Genomic DNA, 27,644 nt, shown 5'->3' on the forward strand with positions numbered 1-27,644 from the left:
GATACCGGCCTGCGCTGCCCCCCATGCAGCGCGGGCAGCGGGCTCTGCGCTCGCCGCGGCCGCGCTCGTCGTCGTCTGTGTGGGCGGGCTGGCTGCTGCCGGGAGCCCGCCATGGGGCGGCCGCGCCGGGGCTGCTGAGGAGAAGGAGGCGGGGGAGCTGCGGCCGGGCGACCCCATGGAGGAGCGGGAGGGCGAGGTGCGCTGGGACGGGCTGTGCAGCCGCGACGCCGCCGCCCGCGCCGCCGCCCTGGACACCATCGGGCAAGCCGTGCTCCGCCGCGCCGAGAGCATCGCCTCCGGGGCGGCCGCCGAAGGGCTGCCGGTGCCCGCCGCCCGCGACGGGCTGGGCGAGGTGCTGGCCCGCCTGCTCATGCTGTCCAAGAGGTGCCCCTTCCCCGACGTGAGGGAGCAGAGCGAGGCGATCCTCAGCGGGGTGCAGGTGAGCGCGGCAGACCGCCCCCTTCGGCTTCGGGACCGGGCCGGGGGCTCTCCCGGCACCGTCCCACGCAGGGCACCTTCGGGTTTCAACTGTGCGACGAAGTGGGCGTCTGATCCACCCTGTCAGATGTATTCGTGTAATTAATACGTGCTAAGTGCCCTCCACCCCTACGGCTCTCTCCCCGAAGAAACATTTGGAAAAGCGTTATTAAAAGGCGGCGGGGGCGGTGGGGGGAATATCTCACTGGAGACACTCAAAAAACACCTGGATGCGTTCCTGTGTCCCCTGCTCTAGGTGACCCTGCCTTGGCAGTGAGGTTAAACTGGATGATCTCCAGAGGTCCCTTCCAACCCTAACCATTCTGTGAAAAAGCATGAAGTCTTTCAGTGTAATCCAGCAGAGAGGATTTGGCACTGAATGGCTGGAAAGTTGGGGCATCCCCAAGGAAGCACTAAAATGACAACTTTAACGCTCTAGTTTCAGTCTGTATGACCAGTGCTGTGGTATTACCGGGTTGGTTTTAATAGAAAAGCAGGAAGGATTTGGGTATTAACATTAGTGGTTGCCAATTGAAAATATAAATGGGAAGTTGTGGAGCTTTTAAAAGCCATATGAGCTGAAACGTTATTAAGCCAGAGCCTGTCAAAGTTCCCTTCTTGTTGTTTATTGGAATCGATAGGCTCCAAACTATTTTTTTTTTCATAGCTCATAGGCAGCCTAGCCAACAGAGGCTTACATTTACTGACCTAATGCTAACAAAAATAAATGTTACTTTGTACTCTTCCACTCTTCCAGTCTAATTATAGTTACTTGCATTGCGATTCTCTTGGTCACCTCAGGTTTTTGCGCAGGTTTTGGAATTCTTGTATCAACGGGTCCATCAGCACTGCTAAAAATACTGCTTGCTGCAGAGTAGGAAAAGGAAATTCGGGTATTTCTTTTAATCACAAGTGAACACATAGAGCTGTGCTTGGAGATAGCTGCCTGATTCTCACTATTGTACTTTATCTCCCTGAACTTTACAGGTTGAATATAGGGAAATCCAGGGAAAAAAAATAATATATGAAAGTATTACAGACATAATAATTTATACATTATATACATAATTATGAATAACGTAAAAAACATTATATGCTACCGTACATATAGAAACACATTCTGGGCTTGAGTTATTGGAGCTGAAAGAGTGTCTTTATTTTGTCTAACTTCTCAGTAGTGTGCAGTGTGATAAGTACAGTATAACTTATTTTACACAGTTTGGGCTGTGTGGGGTGTTTTTCTCAAAGCAGATTTTATCAGAGCTGATGGCTTCACATGGTCTAAATGAAAAGCTTGACAACTTTTCTGTAAAAACTGAAGCCAGTGAAACAACCACCCACTCCAAACTTGAATATTAAGTTGAAAACCTAATCTGGCTTCTTCCCTGTTAAAGGTTCATATGAGCAGGGAGTCTGTTACCAGTGAGAATGATGAGTCACTGGAACAGACTGCTAAGGGAGGACTTCTTTTTTGTCAGGTTCAAGATATCAGAGTCTATTCAAAGGCCAAACAGATGGTTGTCTCTCACCTAAATTTTGGGGGGAGGTCAGAATACAGGACCTGATGACTCCCTTTTGTGTTTTTATGTGTTTGAAGTTAGTGGTATGTTCAAGTCTTAGTCTGGTTTAGAAACTTTGTTACTAGTTTGTTGTTTGTTTTTTTTTAACTAGGCCAAAAAGTTCTGGCAGAAAATGTTTGTCTTCATACAGCAAATGCAAGTTTAAATACCCTGGTCATTGCTGGCTTGATTAATAAACACGGATGTGAAAGGTTTAATAGCTGTGAAACCAATTGTATGCACACAAGCTGCAGTAAAAGTAAAAATAAAATCCAACAGAACATTATTTTAAGAAAATCTTTAAAAGCTGCTTTTGTAACTTTTCCTTTTCAGGAGCACAGATTTAAGGGAGAAGTATTCTATATTTTATGAATTTAGAGTGGCACATCTTAGTTCTTGTGTCTGTACTCATAAATGAAAATTTTCATTGTAATCTTTGGCTCTGCATTTGTTGGAGAAATAATCCACTCCAAGTATTCCGTTTTGGATGCTGAGGACTACTATCAGGCCTGAAATGGTTTTCTGTTGATTACATGACCAAGAAAAATTCTGTTCAGGTCTCTGCAGTGGAGATGGCAGATAAAGCAAACTATTAAATTAAATATTATCACTCCATACAACTTGTGGCTTTCAGCAGTTCTTCCAAAGGTAAATAGCTTAGTGACATAAAGATGTGAAATCCCATTCAGAACAGCATCAGCACTTGTATTACTTTATCTCCCTGTTTTGGGATCTGAAACAATACCGAAGTCCACAGCAATATGTACCATAATGCTGTCTAAAGTTATTAAATGGCATATAGAGCCCAGGGCAGGAGAGGCAACTTGGAGCCTAAAAGTTCTCCTGTGAACTGGGTCTCCCTTCTTTTTCTATCCCTTGGGATGGTCCAATCCAGACTAGAAGTCTGAGCCTGGACTGATACATTTCTTTTTATCCCTCCCCACCCCAGCTGCCTCAATCTGGAGAACTGTAAAATGTGCTTTATTAATCTTTCAGACTTGCTTCAAGCATAAATCACTGGAAATAAAAGATTAGAAATTTCCATGTGGTCTGATCGCTATTTCTTTCTTTGAGTTAGTGCCCTCTTGCCTGTTGGGGCACTCAGCAAATATTTAGGCATGAGCACTTGTGCTCCTGGTGTTTTTGTGGCTTTGTGTCTGGAGCAGGTTGGTAGAGTGCATTATATGGCTGGTGTAAGCTGCAAGCTTGGCAGCAGCCTGTGTCAGCATGGCATCCCTCTAAGCCTGCCTTTGCTATGTTTTGGGGGTTTTCTTCCCTGGATAAAAATCCCTCTGATATATGGTGGAATGCTGAGTGTGCAGCTTTCTTCTATGGTATTAATGAATAGCATTGTTAATAAATAATATTGCTTGTATCAGAATCTATAAAATTAATTATTGCTTAACATAAATTCCTGTTGATTTGACTTATATTCAGGATAATGAGTTTCTCATAGTAGGATATATATTCTTATATAATAATACATACTTTTTCACCTAAGAGAATATATCTATTTTTCCCATTTAGAATACAAGTTGTTTTTGTAAGTTATTACAAAGACAGTGTCAGCAAACTACTCCCTTTTTTTCTAATTGAAACGTTTTTGCTTTTATTAGTAAAAGCAAGTTCCTAAAGCCACTTTGACCTCAATAGACAATTTAAAAAGTATTTTAAAGATATTTCAATTTCAATGCTTTAACCAAGTGAAAACAGTTTCAATGTTTGACTTTGAAAACCTTAGATGAATAGTTTTTGAGGTAAAACCGCAAATATTTATCATAGGTTTTTGATAAATTCTTTTTCATGGGGTATTTTTCATGTATTTATAGCATAGTGCCTGTGACCTTGCAGAATAGAGTGTCATTCCTCCCAGCGTGCTGGGTGTCTGCACACCAACACAAATATATTGGGAAAGAACAGCAGTGGAATGTCTAAACACATGCTCATTAAAAGTCTTCTGCCAGCCTCAACTGGATCAATTAGATGTATATGACTGGAATGTAAGTACAAGGTGTCTGTCTGTAGCTGGAGAAGAATCACTGAAAGGATGAGATTTGATAATTAAAATCTCTTGTAACCATCCAATGGAGAAAACTCAGTCGAACAAACTGCTCTCCATGGGTATGTAAATTCATAAAAATAATTTTTTATATTAATGATGAGAATGCATAGATGGAGGGCAGGTTCTGCAGGTGCAACAAGATGCTAGTCTACATAGGACAAAAGATAACAGCAGCAGAATAAAACCCATAAATGTTAAAAAGCATAGAATTTGGCATGCAGAGCTTGACTGGGGGCAAATATAAGGAAGAAAGAAACAATTTCAACCTCTCTGAGAAGTAATCTAATGATACCAAACACTTGCATTGAAGGGGAAAATTAGTAATGAAAAAAGAACTCCGCTCTCTGTTGATCTTTTCATTGATGTAAACGAAAGATACAGAAAATTGGAAAGAGTCTGTTGCTGACAATGCAAAGTGCAGAAAGATATATGAATAAAGCTAGGATAGGCAAAACCATAAGGAGGTGTAGCTAAAATGAATATTGGAAGAAAGCAAGAAATAAAAGATCCACAGATTAATGGATTAACAGATAATGCTGAGGTGATTGAAATGTTTTCTGAAACAGTTAATCCGTCCTGTGTAGTCAGTAGCCATGATAAAAGCATAAAGAGTACCTTTCTAGGCTGGAGGGTGGGGGGGAAATCTGTAGGTTGCTTGGATAAGCACCAGATTTTCAATCTGGTAGGGCCTGATGAAATTAATTCCAAGGTGCTTAAAAAAACCAATTAGCTGAAGCAATCTCATGTAGTGGATTGCAATTTTGAGATAGTGGAGGGAAGTAGCAGACTCAGATTAATTGGTGCATACCTCTTCAGTGTGGGCTAAAGGGGGTGGAATGAAGAGGAAGCTGATGGATTTTAACTGTAGCTCAAAGAAAAAATACTGAACTAGTGTTGGAACACATTTTCAGTGCCTACGAAAAGAAGTTGAGCAACAGCCAAAGCAGACTTATCCAGGATAAATTCTTTCAAATCCAGCATTGCTACTACTTCGGTGTTGAAGTAACAGGCCAGAGAGATTTATAATGTTAGTAGATAGATGTACTGGAGTCTTCAATGTTCACGAGTGTCTCATTTACAAGCTAGGGAATTGTGATCTATAAACTACACTTTAGTGAGTAAAATTAGCTGGAAAACCATCCCCAGAGTGCAAGCACAGTAACAAGTGCTTGGTACAGGCTCTACAAGGTCCTGTCCAGCAAAGTCTTGATTAACAAATTTCTATGCTTTGTTGAATTGCAGATTACAAGATGGGAGGGAGAGTAAGAATACTGGAGAGCAGCCATGTAATTTAAAATTATGTTAATGTTTAATGTGAGCTTGTATCATATCTTTTAGTCCTTTGGGCTTTTTTGTGAAGAAAGTTTGAAGTACTTAGTGGTGGTACGGTTGGCTAAAACAAGGCTTAAGATAATATGTTCCCAAAGAAGTGGGGATGAAAAGACTGCTGCAAAAACAAATAAAACATGAGCTAGAATGAACAATGGATCTAAATTCCAGAAAGACTTGGGATGGACATTTGGGGAAAATTTCAATGTTAGGATAGACTATCCAGTCATCTTCATCACTAGATCTCAAACATCAGGCAGGAGCAAGGTGCTTATTTGATCTCTCCCTGGGGAAGGCAGACATTGCTAACTGGATGATTTTTTCTTTCCAGCCTCTTTTTCTGTGTTTTGTATTGGTAAGTACTTGGAGGGACTTCAAGCACCATCTAAGTCCTTTGCCTTTGATCTTCAAGATTGTATTTACCAGACAAATAGTGCTCAAACTTGTGGTCTGAAACCTGTCTCATACGTAAAACCATCAGGTGGACTTGAGGGGGCAATTATCATTACCCCTTCTTTTCTCAGGCCTTCTGCTTTAGTGGATAAATGTATCAGAATTCCATAGTTTGCCAAGGGCTGTTATGGCACAGAAGAGAGGGGTCATGTCAGCAGCCAAATATATCTTCTTGTCTTAAAACCTTGAGGCACTGATTGGGATCCAGCCTTGCTTGGTAGAGGACATGGAATGGAATATCCTTCCTTTCCAAATCCTGGCAAAACACTTGTATGGTTTAAATTAAATGAGCATCCAGAAGGGATGGGAAGACTTCTACTCACAGTCAAAGCAGACATTGTGTCCTGTTCCTTTGCCACTGTGGTAGGACAAATAAAGCCCCTGCCGGGAGAGGAGGTGATAATTCCTGTGTGTGCATCCATAAAGGATAAAACAGGAGGAGTTACTTTTCTGTTTCCTTGCTGTATTTGTTCTAGCAATGTGAACTCACATCAGAATTCACTCTTTGCTTTGTGAGTGCTCCATGCCTGAGCTCTGTGGTGCATGCTTCTTAAGAGTGATAAGGGTGAAAATTATGCTCATTGCTCCCAAATGGTTTATCCTGATGAGTGGTATTATGGAAGACTAGCTAACTTTGCAAATCTTTATAATCTTCTTTGGTGTAATCTTTGGTAAATGACTTTATAACTTGTCTAAAGTCTTTTTTAGCCTTCCTGTACAACACAAGTAATTTTCTTTAGTGAACTTTGAGATCTGTAGCTAGGCAGATAGATCTGTTAGGTTGTGGGATTTCTTTGTCCAGGTTAATTTGACTGTGTCCTGCTGCATGATAGGGATGTTCCCCTGCAATGCTTACTGTTGGTCAGCCACCATGGAAAGGTGTCTGAAAGTTGAAATTTAAAGTCTGTTCAAGCTTAAGAATTTAAATATGGTATCCTCACTGGTGGTGGTGAATCTGATCCATCTGGAAGCTGACTAGTCTCTGCACAGTGCCAATACCTAAATCAGTTCCTGTTTCTCATAGTGCTCTTGTATAAAGTGAATTAAAACATCCTTTTGTGTGAGTTCACTTCATAGCAAAACTAAGTTCTGTCTCTTCCTGCCACTGGATGGAATGGATTTAATTATTCATTGTACGTTCCTCCCATCAAAATCTATGTGTCTCTTTACCAGATCACTAGTTTAGAAAACATCTGTCTGTTAGGAGCTTTTTTGGTGGTATTCTATACTCTTGCTTTTCTCAATATTGAGAGAGAATACTGAGCTAATGACATGATGTTTTCAAATGATTAGTCTTATTTACAGCTTCTGCTGCCTCTGCAGTATTTATTGTAAACATATTCTGATGATGGGTCTGTACCATGTGTGTGGGACGAGGCTGGCTGGAGATGTTAAGGGTGAAGAATTAATCTTGACATGTCAGGGAATATTCTGAGCAGTGGCGTGAACATATTTTTTAAAAACTTAAATTGTCAATAAAATTTAGATGCCCTTATCTGCCTCTTTCCTCATTCAGCCTACTTGCCTCCTTTCTTAAGGCTTCAGTCTGTTGAGAGAGATGAAGGGAAATTTTCTCTTGTTGAGCCTGTCAGCTGCAGAATTGCCTGACCTTGGGAATGTCTGGTTGGAATAAGGAGTTGCTTGAAAACAGTGGAGGTTCTCAAAGTGATGCAAAATAGGGTATCTGGGGCACTTCTAATGCCGTTTCTGTGTTTGCAGCCTCTCCATAATTTTCCATGCTAACAATATGCCATTCTTCTTGTATGGAAATGAGCTTTGCTTAGTCAACTTTTTCTTATAATTGTTCAAAATGACTTGATCTGTAAATTTATAAGTTTATGTGATTCTGCTGAATTGATTTTCAGGACATCATAACTGGAATTTTTATTTTCGAAAGAAGTGAAGCATGAAGCACACATTCGATAATATCTTGTTTGTTTTTTTTTTTGTCTGCATTGAAGTGCTTTAAAACTGAAAAAAAATCAAACACTAATGTTTCCTTATCTCTTACTTTTTAGTAATGAGGTAAGCAATTATAGGATGTACACTGGTGGCTTAGTTAAAAAAGGTTTGCTTCCTGTATTTTTTTTTTAATAGGAGCTAATACCAAGAGATCTGCAGAAACCAGAAATGCTTCAGCTTGAATGCATTTTGTAAATAACAGCATCTGTTCTCCTGATCTAGCAGTTGCTAAGTCACACGAGCTCTTTTTCAGACTTTTTTAAACTTTCTTTTGATTCTGCTTCTCTTTCTAGAGGTAATTTTAGAAGTTGGCTGTTCATTTCAACTCATAACTGGATACGATCCTTTCCAGTCTACACTCATATTCTAGTGTCAGCTTAGGTCACTATCTGAAATAGTTTTTCTTGCTCTGACACTAATAGTGTATGGGTAGCAGTGATCCTTCCCCTCTCTGTGTTGATTTTCCTTGAAGTTCTGCTCTAAGTTACCAAAAAGCTAATTTATTTATCATTTTTTGGGGTTTTTTAAATCATACATTTTGTTTGTCCTGTTTATTATATAAATAACTGTCTTCATTTTGGGCTCTTGGCATACGTTTGGATGCTTTTTGTTCACAAATGGGGAAATTTTATGTATCTTGAGGAGATGTTCAAGCAAAGGGAAAAGTTAAGATTTTGGAATGTTTTGTAAATTAGCATACAATATTAAGTAAAAAAAAAGAAGTATGGACATCTAGGTTATGTAATATAATGTATCTTCTGTTACCCTAACCAAAGTATATTACTTTAAAGAAAATGACATTGTCTTACTGTGACAAGTGCAAAGCGAGCACTGAAGAAATACTTGCTGTTTTGTCATCTTACTCTTGACTTTTTCTTCAGGTCAGGGTTTCTCCTTTTGAAATAAACATAGTGGAAAAGTACTGAATATACCATTGTGGGCCAGAAAAAATAGTTTTGAAAGCTTGATTATATTTTCCTGTGGATACTGAGTGTTTAAATTTCCAAAAATATGGTTTGCTGTCAGTATGATTTTCTATTCCAGTAAATTGTTTACAGTTTAAGAGGGATTGGAGGGTGGGAAAAGCTTAGGTCTCTCTCCAGAAATCAAGTGAAACATGGAAATCTTCACTTGAAGCTACATTAATTAATTAATTACAAAAAGCTAAGTAGTGGCATTTTTTCTTGTTTACTGCTTTCCTGATGTTTTCAGTGACTTTTTTTTTTTCTGGAAAGCTTAGGTTAGATTACTGCCAAAAGTTGGTTTGGAAAGGTGAACTGGTTTAGTTCTATTTAAACCCAGTAAACAATTAACCATTTTCCTTACTTCAGCTTTATGTAGAAACCAAGCTTATTCTTTCATGTAATTTTGAGTTAAAAGTATCACCCAGTGTTGTGTTCTAGTGCAAGAATATTACCCCAAAATACACTGGGCTGGTATTTTAAAAATAGAGGTGATGCTACTTATGTAATCTGATAATGTGTCCCTTCTGTGCAACTGCAAGAACTTACTTTCAATTCAGGCCCTGTGCTATAGAAAAGCACTGAAAACTGCTTCTGAGAACATGTGGGTTTTTTTTCCCTGTAAATTAGTTAGAAACTGTAACTTTTTTTCACTACTCTATGCCTTCTGGAGTCAGTAATGAAGTTTTCTTGGTTGCAGGTTCCTGGCAAATCCTTTGTCTGCCTAAATAGCTGACTGGCTTTGTGGGCCTTAGCTTTGAGACTCAAGGTGTAACCACCTCTTCACCAAATTTCCCTCCCTGGGATATTCCTGCTTGCTATTGAATTGTTTTTAAACAGTTTTCTTGTGAGACAAATCTTTTTGTCAGGGTTTCCTTAACTCCTAGGGAGTAAACATGGAAGAATATGACATTTATTCAAAGGAGGAACAAACTTGAAAATGCAAACTTATTTAAAGCTCTAAAGCCTTTCCTGTGTGCCTTTTTTTTTTTTTTTTTTTTTTTTTGAAGGGGGGATGGTGTTTGTTTTTGGGAGGAGGAGAACCTCTTTTCTGAAAGATTTTTTTCCATTGCAGCTTGTTGCTGGTGTTTTGGTGCAACAAAACTTTAAGCTTTAAATGCAGCCTGTTTGCCAACAGTACATTCCACTCAGATTAAACTGCTTGTTTCGATTTTCCATGTATTTAAATTTTAGTTCTAAACTAGTTTCACACTGATATCCATGTAGAAGAAAGACTGAGGAAAGGAAAAAGTTTAAGAAAAACTTTCTATTTCTGTGAATCTCGAGTCAGTGCTGAGTGCAAACTTATGTCCCTTTAACAGTACTAAATATTTGGCAACTGCCGTGCACAAAATGTTTTCTGGAGCTCATCATGTTATGAAGATAAGTCCTTACCAGGATAAGATTGCTTTTGATATTTGCTGTAACTTCCTTTGTGTCCATTCTGTCCTTCCTACTTCTGTTACAGAAAAGATTTTGGAAACCTTGTAACTTCACCTAGATTACTTTTTTTTTTAAGAGTTATGTTTGTAATGGTTGCTTATATTTACTCAGAAATTGATATATAATAGTGTTCTGTAAGAGAAGTTTAATTCTGGCATTTTTATTGCTATTGTTCTGTTCCACGAGGCAGGAAAATTAAGCCAAATGGAAATGTTTTTGTCTGGGTTTTAGAAGGCATATTGGTATCTTGGCTTGTAGTGTTCTGCTTTTCTAACTATTCAGAACATGCTCTGCTTGGCTGATACTGTCTGTAATCTGTCAGAAGAGTGTGTGTAAACTGGGAATGTCAAATGTTGCTTCTCTTTCCTTCATTATTTGGTGTCAGGCCTTTCTGTTAAAGGATTCAAGGATTTGAGTAAGGTTTCACTAGGAATGAAAGCTATTTTTTAATGCAGAAGATACCATTTGTATTGCACAATGTAAAATATCTTAATTTTAGATTCTAAAGGTAGTAGTTAACTCTTTGTAGCTTATGCATTAAGTGAATACCTGAGATTGAAGCATAGACTGTTTTGTGTTCTTTCTACTTTTTAGAGTTTTCTGTATGTTTGTGTATAATGATAAAAGACTTGGGAAAAGTGCTGGTTTTATACACTCGGAATTTGGTGTGCAGATCATTACTCCTAGGGGTGGTGGAAAATATGGCTTCTTTATGGTGCTTCCAGTGCAAAAATTAATTTTGTAGTGGTGAGCTGTGGTATGCTTCCCATATATGTGGCTTCCACCTATGATCCTCCTCTTGGAGCCCAAGGTCTGCAGTGCAGTGTGTCACACATCCGTGTGTTTTGGGGAGAGGTACAGTTCTTGTATATTAGATCTCTGGGGTAGGGTAGCCACATGGCTCGAAAGTAATTTCCAGTTGTAATAAATCTTCATGCATCTGCATAAAAACATGCTAAGATGATTGCAAAGTTCTGCTGAAAATCTCACACGGAAGCTAGATTTGCTGTCTGTTCCCTGAAAACATAGTTGCTAAAAAATACTTGGGAAGATGTCCTGAGGTTAAAAAAACTAAAGCACTTTACAAAGAATAAAATCAGATTTTAATACTATCTTCTAAACCTCTTCTTGATTGTGTTGGGGAACTGAGAATTTCTCTAGATGCACATTCACAAATTCCCTGTTTAAAGATGACTTCAGGAATAAACATGCCTTTTGAGGAATAAAATGTCTTCTAAGATATAATCTCAAGAGTTTATGCCAGGGATGCCAGTGTGGGAGGGCTAAAGCTCTAAGTTTTGATGAAAGTCTATGGCTTTACTGCAAACTTATCCCAGGTTATCCTTTGCTAATATAACCTGTCTGATTCTGGCCTGTGTGATGATCTGGTGTGAGAATTTTCTTTTCATACGTAGCTGTTTTAGACAGCTGTAAGGAGACACCTTCTTGATTCCATAACAGAAGCAAACATACAAGTCTATCATCATGTGTTTTCAAAACTTCAGCAGAAAAATGAATACTAATTTTTAAAAGATTTGCTCTATGTACTTGTTGTGGGTAGAGTGACAAGCCCTGCTGCTGAGCCACAAGGAGCAGAAAGGAACCCCTTGCTTTCTAAACTTCTTCTCAGAGAGGGATCCAGGTGTGGCTGGATCCAATCTTAGCCCCAGAATTCTTTACTTGGCAGTATTAAAGCTGAAACTACTAGCAATGTATGTGTAGGATAGTATAGTGCGCTACTGCAAAGCCTAGCAAGAAGGAATAATTAAGTAGACATGGATGTAACTCACCATACCAATGCTCATGGGCAGATCTCTTAACCTTGAGGAGTATCAAGAAGGAATATGTTAGAGGAACCTAACCATATGAAAATGGACTGGACTTTCATAGTATAAAGTGATTGACTGCCAGTTGTATGTCTGCCAGGTCAGCTTAGCAGCTTGTCTGCCAAATCTTTGCCTCACTATCAGGATGCTAATTTGGAGTTAGTTAGCCAGACTGGTTTTAGCCTATTTCAACAGCAAAACCAGTACATGGCTTGAGCTCAGCCCACCACTGATAGTTTTGCAAATAGGACATCGTCCAAGTTGCTTGACCACATTCCAGGGCAGAGTATCCTGCTACAGTACTATTTGAATATTTGTTTAAAAATAAGAGTGGACAATCCAACTAGGCAGGACTTGTAAAAAGCATTTGAGCTCCTTTGTTGTCTAAAACTGCCAAGAAATGTGCAAATCAAATTGGAAAGAACATGTGATGTAAGTTTTTATTAAGTATATACAATATAAGAGACAGGCAATCTAACAAAGAACTAACTCTAAATTTTTAAGCCAAGCGTAATTAATTTTGAAATAGAATTAAGTTATTTTCCTAGGGATAGTATCATGTGAAATATCTTTTCCTTCTGTACATAACAGAAGCTGGGGATAATATAATTTAATAGCTTTATTTGAGATTTGATTCCTTTATCTGGTGCAACACTAGATTCTGATGCTTATTGAAATCAAGCCCTCCATCTCCAACAGACTAAGACAGTATTCACATGGATAATAGACTGTAAACTACTTTCTTTTCAAAGTTTGTGCTCCTGAATATTGAGCTCTCTTTGAGAAGTCTTGAACCCTGAGACTTTGAAATGGCATGGGGAAGCTTCTTCTAAGAAGTTGAGTTCTTAACAATTCTGAAGATTATAGAATGATAAAGAATTGAAGCAGCATGCTGTATAATATTCTGTTGCAACAATCTGATTATTATAAGCAAATATAGAAGAGAAGCTGCTATTATGTCCTTGAGGCAGTTGCTTTCCTTCACTTAATTAGATGGGATAATGACTCTTCACAGAGTATGGTCTGATTTGGAAATCCGGCATCATCTGCAGGAGAGCATCCTAAAGGGAATGCTCTCATTATTGATGCAAATTCTAAATCTGTAGAAGGATCTGTCTACACTCTCTTGTAGTGGAAATGAAGTCCAGGAAATGTGTGGGGCAGATTATTTAATAAAGAATGAATTTTATATTTTTACCCCCTTGCCTCTGTAAATGTATTGGATTTGCATGGCAAGGTTTTGGTTGTGGAGCAGCTACAGGGATGACTTCTGTGAAAAGCTGCTGAAAACTTCCCCTATGTCCCATTGGCTCCAAGATGGGCCTGTCACTGGCCAAGGCTGAGCCCATCAGTGACAGTGGTAGATATCTGCTGGGATAATGTCTTTTAAGAAAGGGGAAAAAAACCTGAACAATAGCAACTGCAGTGTGAGAAGAGAGGAGTGAGAGTATGTGGTAGAAACATCTCTGCAGACAAGGACAGCGAAGGAGGAGGGGGAGGTGGTGTTTCAGGCACTGGAGCCAAGATTCTGTTGCAGCCTGTGGGCCAGACCATGGTGAGGTGGGATGTCCCAGTAGAGCTATGTGGTGGAGCAGATCTCCGCCTACAGCCTGTGGAGGATCCCACCCCAGAGCAGATGGATGCCTGAGGAAGTCTGGGAGCCTGTGCTGTAGCAGGCTCCTGGCAGGACCTGTGGACCTGTGGAGAGAGGAGCTGTAGAGGGTTTGCTGGCAGGATTTGTGACCCTGAGAGGGATCCATGCTGGAGCAGTCTGTTCCTGAACGGCTGCACCACACTGGAAGGGACCCAAGCTGGAGCAGTTCATGAAGAACTGCAGCCCCGAGGAGAAGGATGCTCTTTGGAGAAGTTCCTGGAGAACTGCCTCCTGTGGGAGGGACCCGTGGAGCAGGGGAGGAAGGAACAGCAGAGACAATGTATCTGACCACAACCCCATTCCCTGTTCTTCTGCATTGCTAGGGAAGAGGAAGTAGAGAAAATTGTGAGGGAAGTTAAGCCAAGGAAGAAGGTGGGGTTGAGAGGATAAGATCTTTGAAAATTTGTGTTTATTTCTCATTACCTTACTCTGATTTATTAATAATTTAAATTAATTTCCCCAAATCGAGTATGTTTTGCCTGTGATGGTAACTGGTGAGTGAGTGATCTCTCCCTGTCCTTACCTTGACCCATGAGCTTTTTTTGTTACATTCTGTCTCCCTGTGTAGCTGAGGAAGGGAGGGATAGAGCAGCTTTGGTGAGGATCTGGCATACAGCCAGCATCAACCCACCACAATATTGGAACTAGTCCTCTGCTGGTGTTTTTTGAGAGTGAAATTTAAAATTTGCTGGAATAGCAGTGTTTATTTGGTTGTTACAAACTTGAATGGTATCTCAAAAAAAGACTTTTTGTGAAAATGTGCTGCTTTTGACAAAGTGCTTGCAGGGAAAGGCTTCCTCAGTAATGAGTGAAAGTCCCATGAAGAATAGGAAGAAAAATACACTTAGAATAGCCAAAAACTATGAGCATGAAGGTCTCACATTCCAGTCTCTGGTTTGCCTCTCTCAGGTAAGCGACTTGAGAAGGCAGTTGAACAGACAAAGTAGATCTTCTCAAGCAGTAGAAATTTAATGTTTTCATTTAAGGTAGTAAAAAACTTAGAGCATTTGCCTTGGGTGTATGAGTATCTCATTCAAGCATGAGTGGGATCTGTACTTAACTGGAATTTGAAACTTGCTCTGCCTCATCTCAAAACTTAACTTGGTCCTAAAGGTCTTTTTTATTGACAAGATGTCACATTGAGAAGTAAGTACCTGAGGTCTTAAAACTTCATCACATTAGGAAAAATCCACATTTTGTCCAGATGCGGTGACATTTATTTACCTCAGTCCAAAAGTGTTTTATATTAAAGCCAAAGTAGTGAGGAAGCTCTGAAGGCCCTGTGAGGTGGGTGAAGGATTTAACCTGAATAGTGGTAATCCAGTTAGAGTAATGAGGTGAGTTGAGCAAAAATTTTGGTGAAGACTGAAATATGCTAAAATACTTTTCCCAATCATAACATTCTGTATTTATCTTCTGTTTCTTTTTAGAACACTTGTAAATGTGTTGACTTTAGAAAACTAGGATAAAGTACATGTCTGTATAGCTTTTTTTAAAGTTCAGCTTCTGGGATCTTTTTTTGAAGAGGGGGAAAGAGTATTTTGTGCTACAGAATTAGGACACAATTTTTTTTGTACCACTAGAGGAAAGAAAGCATTTTTTCTTTATTCAGATGAAGCTTATTATTATATTAAACACATCTTTTTAATTAGATTGTTGTGGATGGATTTGGCAGCTTGGGGGTTTTCCCTTGATTTTTTTCTGGAAATTTTAATTTTGAACTGGACTATTTATTGTCTCAGCAGTAGTATTTTGGCCCCTTACTCTCACATTTGGAGGGAACTGCCCTACTGAGGGTAGTTATATTAATACCATCACATGATCTAAAAATTATAGATTCAAAATAAACCAGCAGGTACTTCATTAAAAGTGTTGTGTACCACAGACATTATCCTGAAGAAAATCACAACTGCTTATTATTCCTGGGAGCAGCCCTGAATTGCCAGAATGGCTGCTCCCGTGTGGCAGAGTGAAGCATACATGTGCTTGCAGGGTTGAGGCCCTGCGCTGGTTGGTCTGTCCAGGAGCATCTTGAAACCTTGCTGCAGGAGCCTGTTTCAGAACTCTCTTAGTACTTCCATTTATTATGAATTTATTATGTGTGTCTCCTTTTACAGGTTTCAGGTTTCCTGGAGCTTCAGTGGCCATAAGGTTTGTGATCTGTGCCAAACAGACACTCATGCTTGTCTCTTAAGCAAGTATCTCTACTGTGAGTAGATAGATGCAGGAAGCAAGTTTTGGATGGGCCAAATTGGGGCCTGGAAGCACAGTGTCTCTATTTTTTGTGGTGTTGTTCCTTTCAGCAGGGCCTGAGAGGTTAAATGTAATGTCACATGAATGCAGCTGCAGTATTTTCAGGACTAAATTGGCTCTGTGTGGGCTACCAGGTGTGCCAGTTACCACAGCAGTAAATAGACATTCCTCACTTGTACATGCTTCACAGAATCCACATGGAATGAACTTAAGCTGGTGCACCTGCTCAAGGAAGATGTAATGAATTTGAAGGAACACTTGGGGGAGACTTCATGTCTCATGTTTGTTTCCAGTTTTTGATTTGTTTGAAGTAACATCAATATGAATTGAGATGTATTGCTCTAAAACTCTTGAAAAATGAAACTTTTGTCCTTTTTGTCTCATGCTATTTCAGGTTGCAGAATAGTAACGTGAAAACTTCTTGAGATGGGGCATATTTTTAGGTATTTTTTGTTGGTAATGATATCTTGCTAATTTTCTTTGGAAATAATGTAATTGTAACTGACTTTAAGGTATGAAAGCAGTGATAGTTGGCACAGTTATAGGAAAGAGAAAAGAGGAGCATGCATGAATAAGAAGTTTGTGATAGTAGGTGAATCAGCACTTTTTGTATAAATTATGAATGCTTACCACTATATTCAAGTTTCATGCCTATTTCTATTTTAATTCATGATTGTCACTGTTTCAGTTTTGTAAGGCATTTCTCTCCAACTGAAACTTCCCTAATTTTACCTCTGTAGTGTTAATGAAGACTTTGCATCAATGTCTTTTAAAAAAACAAAACTGAAAGAAGGCACTAACTGCAAGAAGACACCTCTTCTGAACAGAGGAGGCATACATTCCCACATATTAAAAAAAAAAAAAGCCAAAACAACAGAAAAAAAACCCTACCTAACTACAGTGATGTTTTAATAATTGAAAGAGTTGGGGTCAAAAAGCTGAGGTTTGTGAAGGATATCTGTCCTGAGTATGTATGAAGCTGTCTTCTGTTGCTGGGCATAGATGGTGTAGACTTGCCCTGATCTAACCAGAAAATACTAGTATAGGTACTAAGTGAAAATAATAGCCATAATCAGTCTATTTTCTTTTTCTGAAGGATCTAGCAAGGGATCTATATGAAGGACTTTAAGGGAAATGAAATTGTTAGAAAACTTCAGTGAATAACTCTTAACTTTAATTTTGAGCTTACCAGTGAAGAATTTTAAACGAGCACCTGGCAGCTAACCAGTTTTCTAAAAACAGGTTCAACAAAAGAGTAGATTCTAGCTGGGAAGAGAGGGCTGACATTTGATGTTTAGGACTTTTTAGTTCCTGTTAAACAAAATTAACCAATAATCATGTTTAAGCTGTCTCTGGAATAAAATAAATTTTTCTGCCGAACTGTATTATCTTAAGTAAAATAATGTATTGTGTGGTAGTGTCGCTATTTTCTTTTTTTATTTTTCTATTTCAAGCAGAGTAAAACTACTGCATTGTCAAGGCTAAAATCTATTTATATACTGTTAATTGTCCACTATTATAAAGAGAGATAGTGGAAAATAGAATTCTTTGCTAGAAGAAACTGTATTATTTCCTCTATGTCTGTGGTGCATTACACAGGAGTTGCTGGTGTGTGCTCAAAGGAACCCTCCATGGTAAAACTTCCTGGCTGCATTTTAGCTTTTATCCGGCTGTATGGCAAGGCCTCATCCAGTGGGAAAGGTGCTCAACCATGGCTGTAGCAATGACCCAGCAGACTGCGTGTGTCCCCAAAGATTTACTACCAGTGTCTAATGCAGCAAAACATAGGTGGTATTTTTAATGAAAGAAGCAGGGCTGGAGCTTGTGGCCTCTTAGATGCAAATACTTTTCAGATTGTTTCAACTCCCTTACTATATGTATGCAACTGAAGGAGTTAGCTTGTATCTTGGAAGTGTTTTCAGATGCAATGCTCTACTGTTTCTTACAGCCTCCTACAGGTGAATGGCAATTCAGCCACTTAGGGTACATTTAGGTCATGATTGTGACAGATCTTACAATGCAGTATTTTCATTAACCAGTTTGTCCCTGCTTTATCATTGATGTATCATTCACAATAATAGTAAAAGAGATGAAGTTCTGCAACAGATGGCACTATAGGAAAAGGTAACCCTAACTCTCTATAGTAGAATGTAAACTTAAAAATTAAGAGTTGAAATAATGTCGGTAGACTCAACTTCTGGGAGTTGCTAGCATCAGAATGCTTTGCTTTTCAAACCTAATGCTTTTTATAGTACAGCTGGTGGGGTTTTTTGGTTGGTTGGGTTTTAGGGGTTTGTTCGTTTAAAATGGAGTAGGATACCTTCAGATTTCTGCACTTACAGCCAGCAACATGGGGATTCCTCTGTCCTGTGTTATAATTATTTGTCAAGACAAATGTTCTGGTTTTCACTAAGTCACTGAAAGACAATTATGCAGCCTAAAGACAGGAGCTGAGTTCAGGAAGCTTGTGTTTATGACCCAACTCAGAGCTTCAAAACTCAGGATCCTTCTAACTGTATACCTAAAGTCAGTGAGCATCTAGGTAGAACCTCATCAGATGCTCAGCCATGCTTAAGGGTGTTTCGGGTTTGGAAGTGGGCAGTAGTTTCATGCCTGTGCTCGAGCAAGCTCACTCTGGATCCAGAGATTAAATGTTTCCTTCTATCTCCTCTTGGGTCTTGCAGAACATGGTGTTCTTGGAGCATGTTTACTGAAGACCTATCAGATGGGCTTTGCACAAAACAAACCAGAACTACCCCTCCCACTCCTGAGTAATAGCTTAGTGGTTAGAGCATTCCCAAAGAGTGAGGACTCTGGGTTCAGCACATTTCTCCCTGAGGGGGTTCAAAGTCATACCCCTTACATGCCTAGGCACCCAAGGTGAGAACTGAACTAGCTTTTGCTCTCATTTCTGGGCCTGTGAACAACTTCAGAATTGCATGTAAAGCGGGACTAATGCAATTGGAAGTGCTGGCTGTGTTGCCATTATCAAACAACTTAACTTTGTTTAGAGAGGAGGTGAAATCACCTTGGACCCTTTAATGATTTGGACTTGGCCTCTATCTTGTTAAAGTGATCTCACTGCTGAGGTGAGAGTGCCAGTCTCTGGGCTTGAGGTGGTGGTCATGAGGAGATGCAGTTGCTTTTTTGTGGTGGGCAGAAAGCTCTAGCACAGTGAGAGATGAGACTGATAAGGCACTCCTGTCTTTGGTGCTTCCTGTTGGCTAATTTAGGTGACTTCCAACTTGACCTACAGGTTTTGTGAATGCTAGTTAAGGTGCAATACCCTCCTCAATTTCTGTATAATTGTAGTAAATATAACTTTTGTGCTCCTGGGTAAGAGAGTGAAGCGTGGTCTTTGCTAAGAGATTCAGACGCTTAAGAAATGTTGTCTTCAACATCATTGGACTTGTCTGTACAGTGTAAAATTTGACCTTCCATTAAGGTGGTACTTCCTTGAAATACTATTTAGAGGCTTCTACACTAGATTACTAAACTGCCTTTGTTATGTTTCTGTGGTGAGAATGCACATGAAACTTCCAGCTGAGAAGCATTTGAAAAGGCAGTTGAAAGTGGAGATGTTTTGTCATTTGTTTCTTGCACACATTTATAGTACACAGTCCGTGCTAATGCATAAGGGCAGTCATCCCCACATGCTGCTAAGCATCTTTTTCTTCAGTGAGGGTCTTTCCTGAATGCTTGAGAACTTCTCTCTCCCTTCCTATATCTCCAGACTTCTTCTAATTCATATCCCCTCATACTTGTGGGCTCTGTAGGTTCATTCTTCCTTTGTAACTGACTGGTGCTAGAAGCTCTTGGTGGAGGTTTGAACCAAAACTGGGTGTCTCTTGGTATTTTTTGTGAGTTTTGTATTTATCTTTAGTTTTGAAGAAAAATGTTTGCATATAGAAGTGTCCATTAAGGGAAAAGAGGAACAGTTCTTTAAAATATCAATCAGTGTTTGTATAAGACTTCATAGAACAGTTTGGCACCTAGAAGGGAAATAATTGGTCTCTAGTGGATTTGCAACTTGCTTTCAAAATACAAGGGCAACAAGATGTGAGTAACCTGCACTACTGCAGCTAAGTGGCTGAAACAGGGTTACAGAACCAGCAGAACAGTCTGGAGGAAGAACGAAACAGTGTCAACAAGTATTGTACACTGGTTTGAGTTTAATAGAGGGTGAAGCTGAAATTCTTCTTGAAGAGAACTGTGTATTCTTGTTGCTATTTAAGTTTTCCCATGTCAAGCTTTTTCCCTTGACTGTACTATGCAGGAACTAGATCATTAGCATTAGAAGAACCTGAAGTTCTTCCAAGTTTATATTCAGGCCAAATGAAGTAAGCCTCAAGCAAACATGCAACTAGATGACATAATAACATATATTAAATGTGCAGAGGCCTTTTTGTTTCCCCATCTCCTAGCTATATCGAACAATAGGAGATGAAATACATGTCTCTTTAGTGACACTGGGCTTCAAATCTGCTTAATAGACCTTTTTTCAACATAGATCTGTGCACAGTTGAATCTTGCTCATAGTGGATGGCCGTGGGCATTCTGAAATGCTAGAGGTTTCGTGAACAGTACCATGAAAATCTGCAACCTGAAGACCACCTGAGTGTTTCTCTGTGACTGAACTCACAGAGTATGCTCTAACACTTCTCTTCACGCTCAGACCTTCTGATTTTAGGGTAACTTCCCATGATTGGACATGGACTAAATTACCATTAACTTTGGAGTAGCTCATCTATAAAAACTGACTTGTCTGATTTGCTGTGTAAAATACGTCAACTGGGGAGCGTGCTGTCAATGGCTGTGGCTGAAGTGACAAGATTTAACTCACAAGATGGTGGTAAAATGATTGTTTGCAGTTGTGTGAACTTATTATGGTAACAGCTCTTATTAATGTTTACTTTTCCTTCTGTGTTAAAGCATGCCTGCATGCTAAAGCATATATTCCAGCATCTTCAAAACTTTTTCTTAAAGGATTTTGGAAAGGAAGGAAATGTAGCAAATGCCAAACATCAAGTGGTGCTGTAGACAATTATTGGTTTAATCTATTGGCAGTAGATTAAAGAAGGTGGCTGATGATGGCCTCTTCTTCCTTGTTTTCCCACAAGACTGGGCTAATAGCTTTCACCCTACCTTCCCCAAGTGACATGAATTAGTTATATGATACCTGGGGTGACTGTTTAGTGACGTCCTGGTTGTAAAAGCTGTTATGAACATCAGAAACCTAGAGTTATAAATATGGAACTTCAAAATAGTCTGGGATTTTTTTGTTTGGTTCATTGTTGTTTCTGGAATAGCTAGCATAAAACCAAAGGCTGGCCCATTGTCAGGTTAGCAGACTTCCTTTTTGGCGATTCCTTCCCTCTTCTGTGAAGTTGTAATCTTCAAAATATCAAATGGAGAAACAAGCAACAAAACCAAAGGAAAACAAAAACCCCATAGCTTTCCTTTTAAGATTAAGTTATCAATGTCCTTGAAAAGATGGGGTCAGCCCTTTATTGTAGATCATTACATTTTGGGTGTGGAACCAGGGAAAGTAGCAGTTTGTGCAAAACTGGAGGCTGGTAAGGCTGTGCTTGTGTAATGGTCTGCTTGATTTCTCCCTGCTGGAAATCTGGGAATGTCCCTGGCCTAAATGGTGGACATCTATTAATTTGATCTATGCCACAGTGACTTGCTTCTTGTGGACCCCTTATGCATTGTTAGACCCAATAGTTGGTTGGGAAGAGGGTGGTTTATGGAGGCTTTAGTGACTGTAGTTAGACCTGTACCTGGACCAGATTTCAGGAGTAGCCCTGAGCTCCTACAGTTTACATTGTCTGAGTGCTGGTTTGTGAGTTTTACCTTTTAGACAAACCACTCTATAAACTGAAGGGGGAAAACAGGTGCTGAACTCTGGCATTAGGCTTTCCTGGAACGAGGACACAGTCCAGGCTCAAATAATGCCATTTCTTCTAGTGATTTCTTTTCTTCCTTCTTAGAGTAGTAGAATTTGAGATGTGTTTTTCAGCAGATGACAGTCTAGCAGGTTGCACCTCTGGCTCAAGATATCAGCCTGTTGAATAGAGGCTTTTGGGCTCACTGCTTCAGGTGAGTTTGGAGCCAGGCAGAGCCTTGTGCAGCCATGCTGGGAGTGGTGCTCAGAGCTGAGCAGTGGTTGTAATGCTTGCGGGCTTATTTGGAGACCGAGCTGAAACAAGAGATGAAGTCTTGTTACTGTTTCTGGAGTGGGAAAGACAGAAGTACAGGTTGGTGAGGGAGAGCAACACAGTAGCATGTGACGTTAGGAAGACTTTTCTAACAGTTCAGTGTTACCTCCCCTTCACTGGTACACTCTGGGAAAGGAAAATTCTGTAGTCCATGAAGGTTGTGAGAACATAAAGCTTTGAGAATATTTTCAAAGCTAAGCAGTATTTTTCAGTAAGAGCTTTGTGTGAGTGTTTATATGGGGCAGTAGAGAAAGGTATTAGGAGAAAGCATAGCTAATAGTAACACAATAAATATTGCTTTAGAATTTATGCACCTCTGGCTGACTGTTAAGTGTTCTTATCCTTGAAAAGTGCCATGTGAAATATGAAGATTTCTGTAGAAAAAAAGTTTTAGAAACCTTTTTGCCTGTTTTAACCTTTTAATAGTCTGATTACCAAATGGTAGGGAAATAAAAGTTCATTCAACATTAGATTGTTGAGACAACCAAGTACTGAATCATAACTCTAACGCCTGTTCTGTGCCAACTGCCAAATAAAATCATGTTATTGGAATGAAGTGCATATATCCTGCTAAGGCACAAGAATACTTGGCAGTTAGCAGCCAATCACTTCACTAAACTCCACAGCCTGGGACTGTAAGGAAAGAGCGGAACTTGCAAGTATTAGATTGGCAGAATTTGAAAATGAAAGCAACATGAATGGTAAAATCCATTCAATAAATGTCTTTATTCCCAGGCTAATAAAGATTTTTGACTCTAGTATTTTTGTGCAAATTCTCAATTTTCATGTTAATTAAATTAATTTTAAGTTAATCAAGTTAATTAAAAGCTGTGGCTTTTTTTACACTTACTCTGCACCATCAAACTCATCCATGTTTTCCCTATTAATTTTCTTTGAGGTAGACCATCTCTGTTCTCTGATTTTCAGATTCCATTTTCTGTCTCAGCTGTCTGGGCATAGATCATATTCATGTCTGATGACTTGATGTCTACCTTAGTATATCCTAAACTGAACTCTTTTCAGCTTTTCCCTTCCCTGTTCTGTCATCGTCATCTCACTGCTCTTGCTTCCTACTTTGCCGTCATCTTACTATTTTCCTACGGTGTCACATGATGCCAACGTTCATGTTGTGTCATGAAATCAAAACTTTGTTTTTAAAGATCTGTTCAGTTCCACTGGTGCTTACCACATAAAAGTATTGATTTCTGTACTGACTGTACAGCCAGGCCCTGCCCAACTTTGTGTGCCCATAAGGGACATAGCTTGCTGGGACTGTATCAATAACAGCCCTTCCAGATTGCACATTCTTGCATCATGCAGGATGCAGAGCTGCAGGAATGCGTCCCACTGACGCATAACAGAAGAAGGTACTGCTGTGGCAGGACATGGGGGTGGGGAGGTGAGGAAATAAAGCAAACAAAGTTCAGCTGTCTGAAATATCAAATGAAAGAAAAACTGTCAACCTGGGGGAGGTCACAATTTAGTGTTGCGGCTCCTTGACAGAGTATGACAATTTAGGATTATCTGCATAAATCTAAGATACTGCTGAAAGCAGGTAAGCAAACATGGTTTGTTTGGCGTTGTGTTCTATTACTTTGACATGTTTTTTTCATGCTGGTTGTGCAAAGGTTTTTTGCACAGTTTTTCCAGTCCTTACTGGTAAACCAAAAGAAAACACCTTGGTAGCGTGACTTAACTGTGTATTGTGTTACCATTAGAATAATATTCAAAATGTCTACTTTAGGTCTGTCTGAATACAGAAAATTACAGTCCCTGTCCTGAAATTCTCCTTAAAGGTGCTAAGTTTCTCTAACAGCCTTAAAACTGATTTAAATATTAAAATCTTCTGTAAAATGAAACTTATGAAATAATAGAAACTGTACAGACAGTTCTCTAATATAATAATTTTGATTTCTTCTTAAAGGATTAACACTGGGATTGTGGTTATTTTGTTGTTCAGTCATTGTATTTGCAAAGTTTTACAGTGAATCTATAAACTTGTCAGCTTTCAATTCTGCTAATCAAAAGATACTGTAGTTAGCCTTTAAGATCATATCTTCACTTCTGAAGCCTTTGCCAACTTGGTGTCACATTCACATTCATGTGTCCTGCTCTTGAAAGGTATTTTCAACAAGTTGCCTTATTGCAAGGAGGGGACAGAAATATAATCGAGACTTTGATCTCTCAAGGACTTGGCACATGAGTGTTCTCTCTGACTCCTTACTAAAAAATCTTCTGCTGGCATTTCTCCCCAAAATGTACCCTCTCATGCTTCAGCAATAATGAAATGGGCTTAGCAGTTCTAGGAACGGCCTAGGAGATGAGTTCTGTTCCTGGCCCTGTCACTCTCTGATTTGCTGTGTGATCTTGGATGAGTTACAGCCCCATTTCAGTTTGCTTATCTGTAAAATGTAAATAATGCTCATGGAACTTCACAATAATTTTGAGTTATGTGAAAAGCTGATAGGATGAAGTTACAGAAATATATTTGGTTGAAGCTGAAATACTTTCAGCTAACTTTTATATACTACTGCACTTCAGAAAACTTCTAGCACGTGACATATTAAGGTGCAGAAAATTATGTATAGACAGAATATAGTGGAAATTGTCTAAGAGATGTTGTAATTTCTTTTGAGACTTTGAAAAGGCAACCTACAGTGCTGCTATTTTCAATTTCATTTTATTGCCATCTCACTTCACTTTTCATTTGCTTTAATTCAGAAGTGGCTAAACATGTTCAAACTTGCCAAAAAACTGAATTTAAGGCGGGGGAGAGAAACAGAATAATAGGAAAAGAACCACGTTATGGTCTTTGCATCTACATGTGCTAGCATTCTCCTTCCTTAGAATCCTAAAACAGTTCAGGGGTAGGCAGATATTCTTTTCAAGACACATTTGAAATGTAGCTAGCTTTGAGAAGTGCTGCACAGTATGTCAGGAGATGAAGAGCAACCCCATGAAAGTGTAAGAGAAAGCAGCATTTGGCCACACTGGCATCTGACCAGTCAAGAATGGTGTTTATAACCAAAGGGAAAAAACACCCAAAGCCATTGCTTGTCTCAGTATGTTTACCAGTCTTTTTAGCTTAAAATCAGTAATGGGCTTTATTGAAAGCATTCCTTTAAAACGGTGACCTTTGCAGCCAGGCTGGATTGGCATACCTTACGTTAGCACAACCTCAGCACAGTTACAAGTAAGGCTTGTAGGTTAAGGCTTTTGTATATTTGAATTGCATATTCTAATAAACATGCTCTGTTTGCATATCACTTCTCCTGCCATCTTACAAGTTGTATTGCAAAGTGGAGCTAGGCAGGAGGAAGAAAGGTGGAGAACACCATCATCTTGAAACCAGCTATGGCTACAAAGTAGACCTTGTAAAAGCCATAAAATTGAGCTATGGTTATCTTTTCTGGAAGGCAGATACAAAATAACAGTAAATTTCTGCAGCTATCTGCAGAAGTTGCAGTGTTCAGTTTGAGAAAGGTTTGTCCTCCCTATGTCATGTTTTCACTTACAGAAATGTTTTCTCTTATGAAATTCACATGTACTTGATGTAGGGTGCCAGGCTGATCACTGCAGCTGTTTAAAATAGAAAAGCAGATGGAACAAATAGAAAGATTTACCACACAGCTTGATCTCTTCCCCTGAAGCAGCCATTCATCATCAGCACGCTGAGACAAACTGCAAAACGAGTTTCCTTCACGGCTGTGATTGGGCTCAGAGAGGTGGCAGAGCTGCACGACAGCCTCGGGATTGGCTGGGTGGGAACACACCTCTGGAATCTGTTTATTTCCCAAAAATAAGATACAATCTTTTACATTTAGCCTAGAGATCTTTTATCTTGCATTTAATATCCAAATAAACTAGAGCAAACACAGTTAACCTCTTTGGAACAGATGTAGTACTTTAGATGGGTGGAATGAATTCAAGTTTTTGGGGTTTTATTTTTTGGTGTTTTTTGGTTTTTTCCTCCTTTTCTTCTGAGAAAATTATGCCTGTGTGAGTTGTCTAGATCTGTTTTTTGTATTTTTCTGAGTGACTATATATGATATTTGAGAGCTTTCTTGAATCTTAATTAGAGCTGAAAGTTGTTTTCACATTTTATAATGTATTGACTTCAGCTTATACTAAAGGCGGTCATTCTTTTAAAGCTGTTTTTTTGTCTGTGCAGTAAAATGTTTACACTTGCAGTACTGTCTTTCATTATTTTTGTAAATATCAAGTTGCTATTTCTGATCATGTTTTAGTGAGCTATGGCTTCTTTTTTTATTGTGTTAATAAATTTAAATAGATCTGGAATTTTCTTGGAATTTTTTTTTTAAATTAAGGACTTAAACTATTGTGTTGCCCTATGTAAAATAACTCCAGACCACAACTGAATTAGAGATTTGATCATCTGCAGTGAATGTTCCAGCTGAGTAAGTATTTGGCATAACTGAATACATCAGAACTCATTAACCTACTTCCTCTCTCTCTCAAAAAAAAAAAAAAAAAGGTAGAAAATGATATGGAAAATACATATTACTTTTGTTGTGGTTCTGATGGGATGCATACAGAAGCCGAAGGCTGTGAAAGGCTAGTTTGTGAAGCAGGAACTTGTGGTTGTTATCAAGTAACAAGGGTTTGGACAAGCACCAAACACAGGAATACTGACTGTAGGAGTTATTGCCTTTAGAAGAAGAGGCAAAGATACAGAGGAGAATGAGAATGGAAATGGATGAGAAGGAAGATTAAAGGCAAGAGAGGCTGACTACCAAAAGCTGTTAAAAGCCAAGGTCAGCTTTTTTTCTCCTCCCTGAATTGGCTTTGCTTCTGTTATATTTAAATATGGATAAAGGCAGTAATTAGTAATACCTACATTGCCAGTCAGCTTTTAAAAAAGCACCTTTATTTTCCTGGTCTATATAGAATTAAGCATTGAGATTTTTAAAAGAATAGCCATGATACCTTATTGGTGTTGCTTAACTAATATTAGACATTCCCTTAAATCTTTGCACACTCAGTGATGGTTTTATAAGCTTTCACATTATCCTATTAAAATTCCTTGCTCTTCGGAGCAAAGGGATGAGGAAATAACACATGCGCTTATGGAGGAATTACCAGCAAAAAACACTTTAAATTCCCTGATGCACAGGTCTCTAATTGTTTGTTTAAAATTATAACCCAGAAAAGTGACTGAGAAAAGCCTTCTTCAGAAGCTTAAAAAAAACAAGTATGGAATTCAACAGCTGCAGATGGAGGAATGGGATGGTAATGGTATTGTTGATTTCTAATTTTTTTGTTACTTATCAGCTGGATAACAAGCAAAAGTAACTTTTGCCCTAAAGAAAACTTTCTTCCTGTTGGATAGGAATGGGAGAGCTACCAGCCTCATTTCTTTTATGCTTACTTTCTAGCTGTTAATTGGAGTATTTTAAAATTAGGGTATTTAAGGGTAGCTATG

The 27,644-nt window shown here is 39.1% G+C and overlaps 1 protein-coding gene across 1 annotated transcript in view; it reads left to right on the forward strand.

The window, feature by feature from the left end:
- Positions 1 to 64: 64 nt before the first annotated feature.
- The window catches only part of SESN1 (sestrin 1), a 76,479-nt gene continuing 48,899 nt past the window's right edge, over positions 65 to 27,644 (forward strand). The window contains exon 1 of the mRNA XM_039568812.1: positions 65 to 439. Within this exon, the coding sequence (XP_039424746.1) occupies positions 176 to 439 (264 nt within the window). The 5' untranslated portion in view covers positions 65 to 175. The remainder of the gene's footprint in view (positions 440 to 27,644) is intronic.

The sequence above is a fragment of the Corvus cornix genome, chromosome 3, assembly GCF_000738735.6.
Source record: "Corvus cornix cornix isolate S_Up_H32 chromosome 3, ASM73873v5, whole genome shotgun sequence".
Taxonomy (NCBI): domain Eukaryota; kingdom Metazoa; phylum Chordata; class Aves; order Passeriformes; family Corvidae; genus Corvus; species Corvus cornix.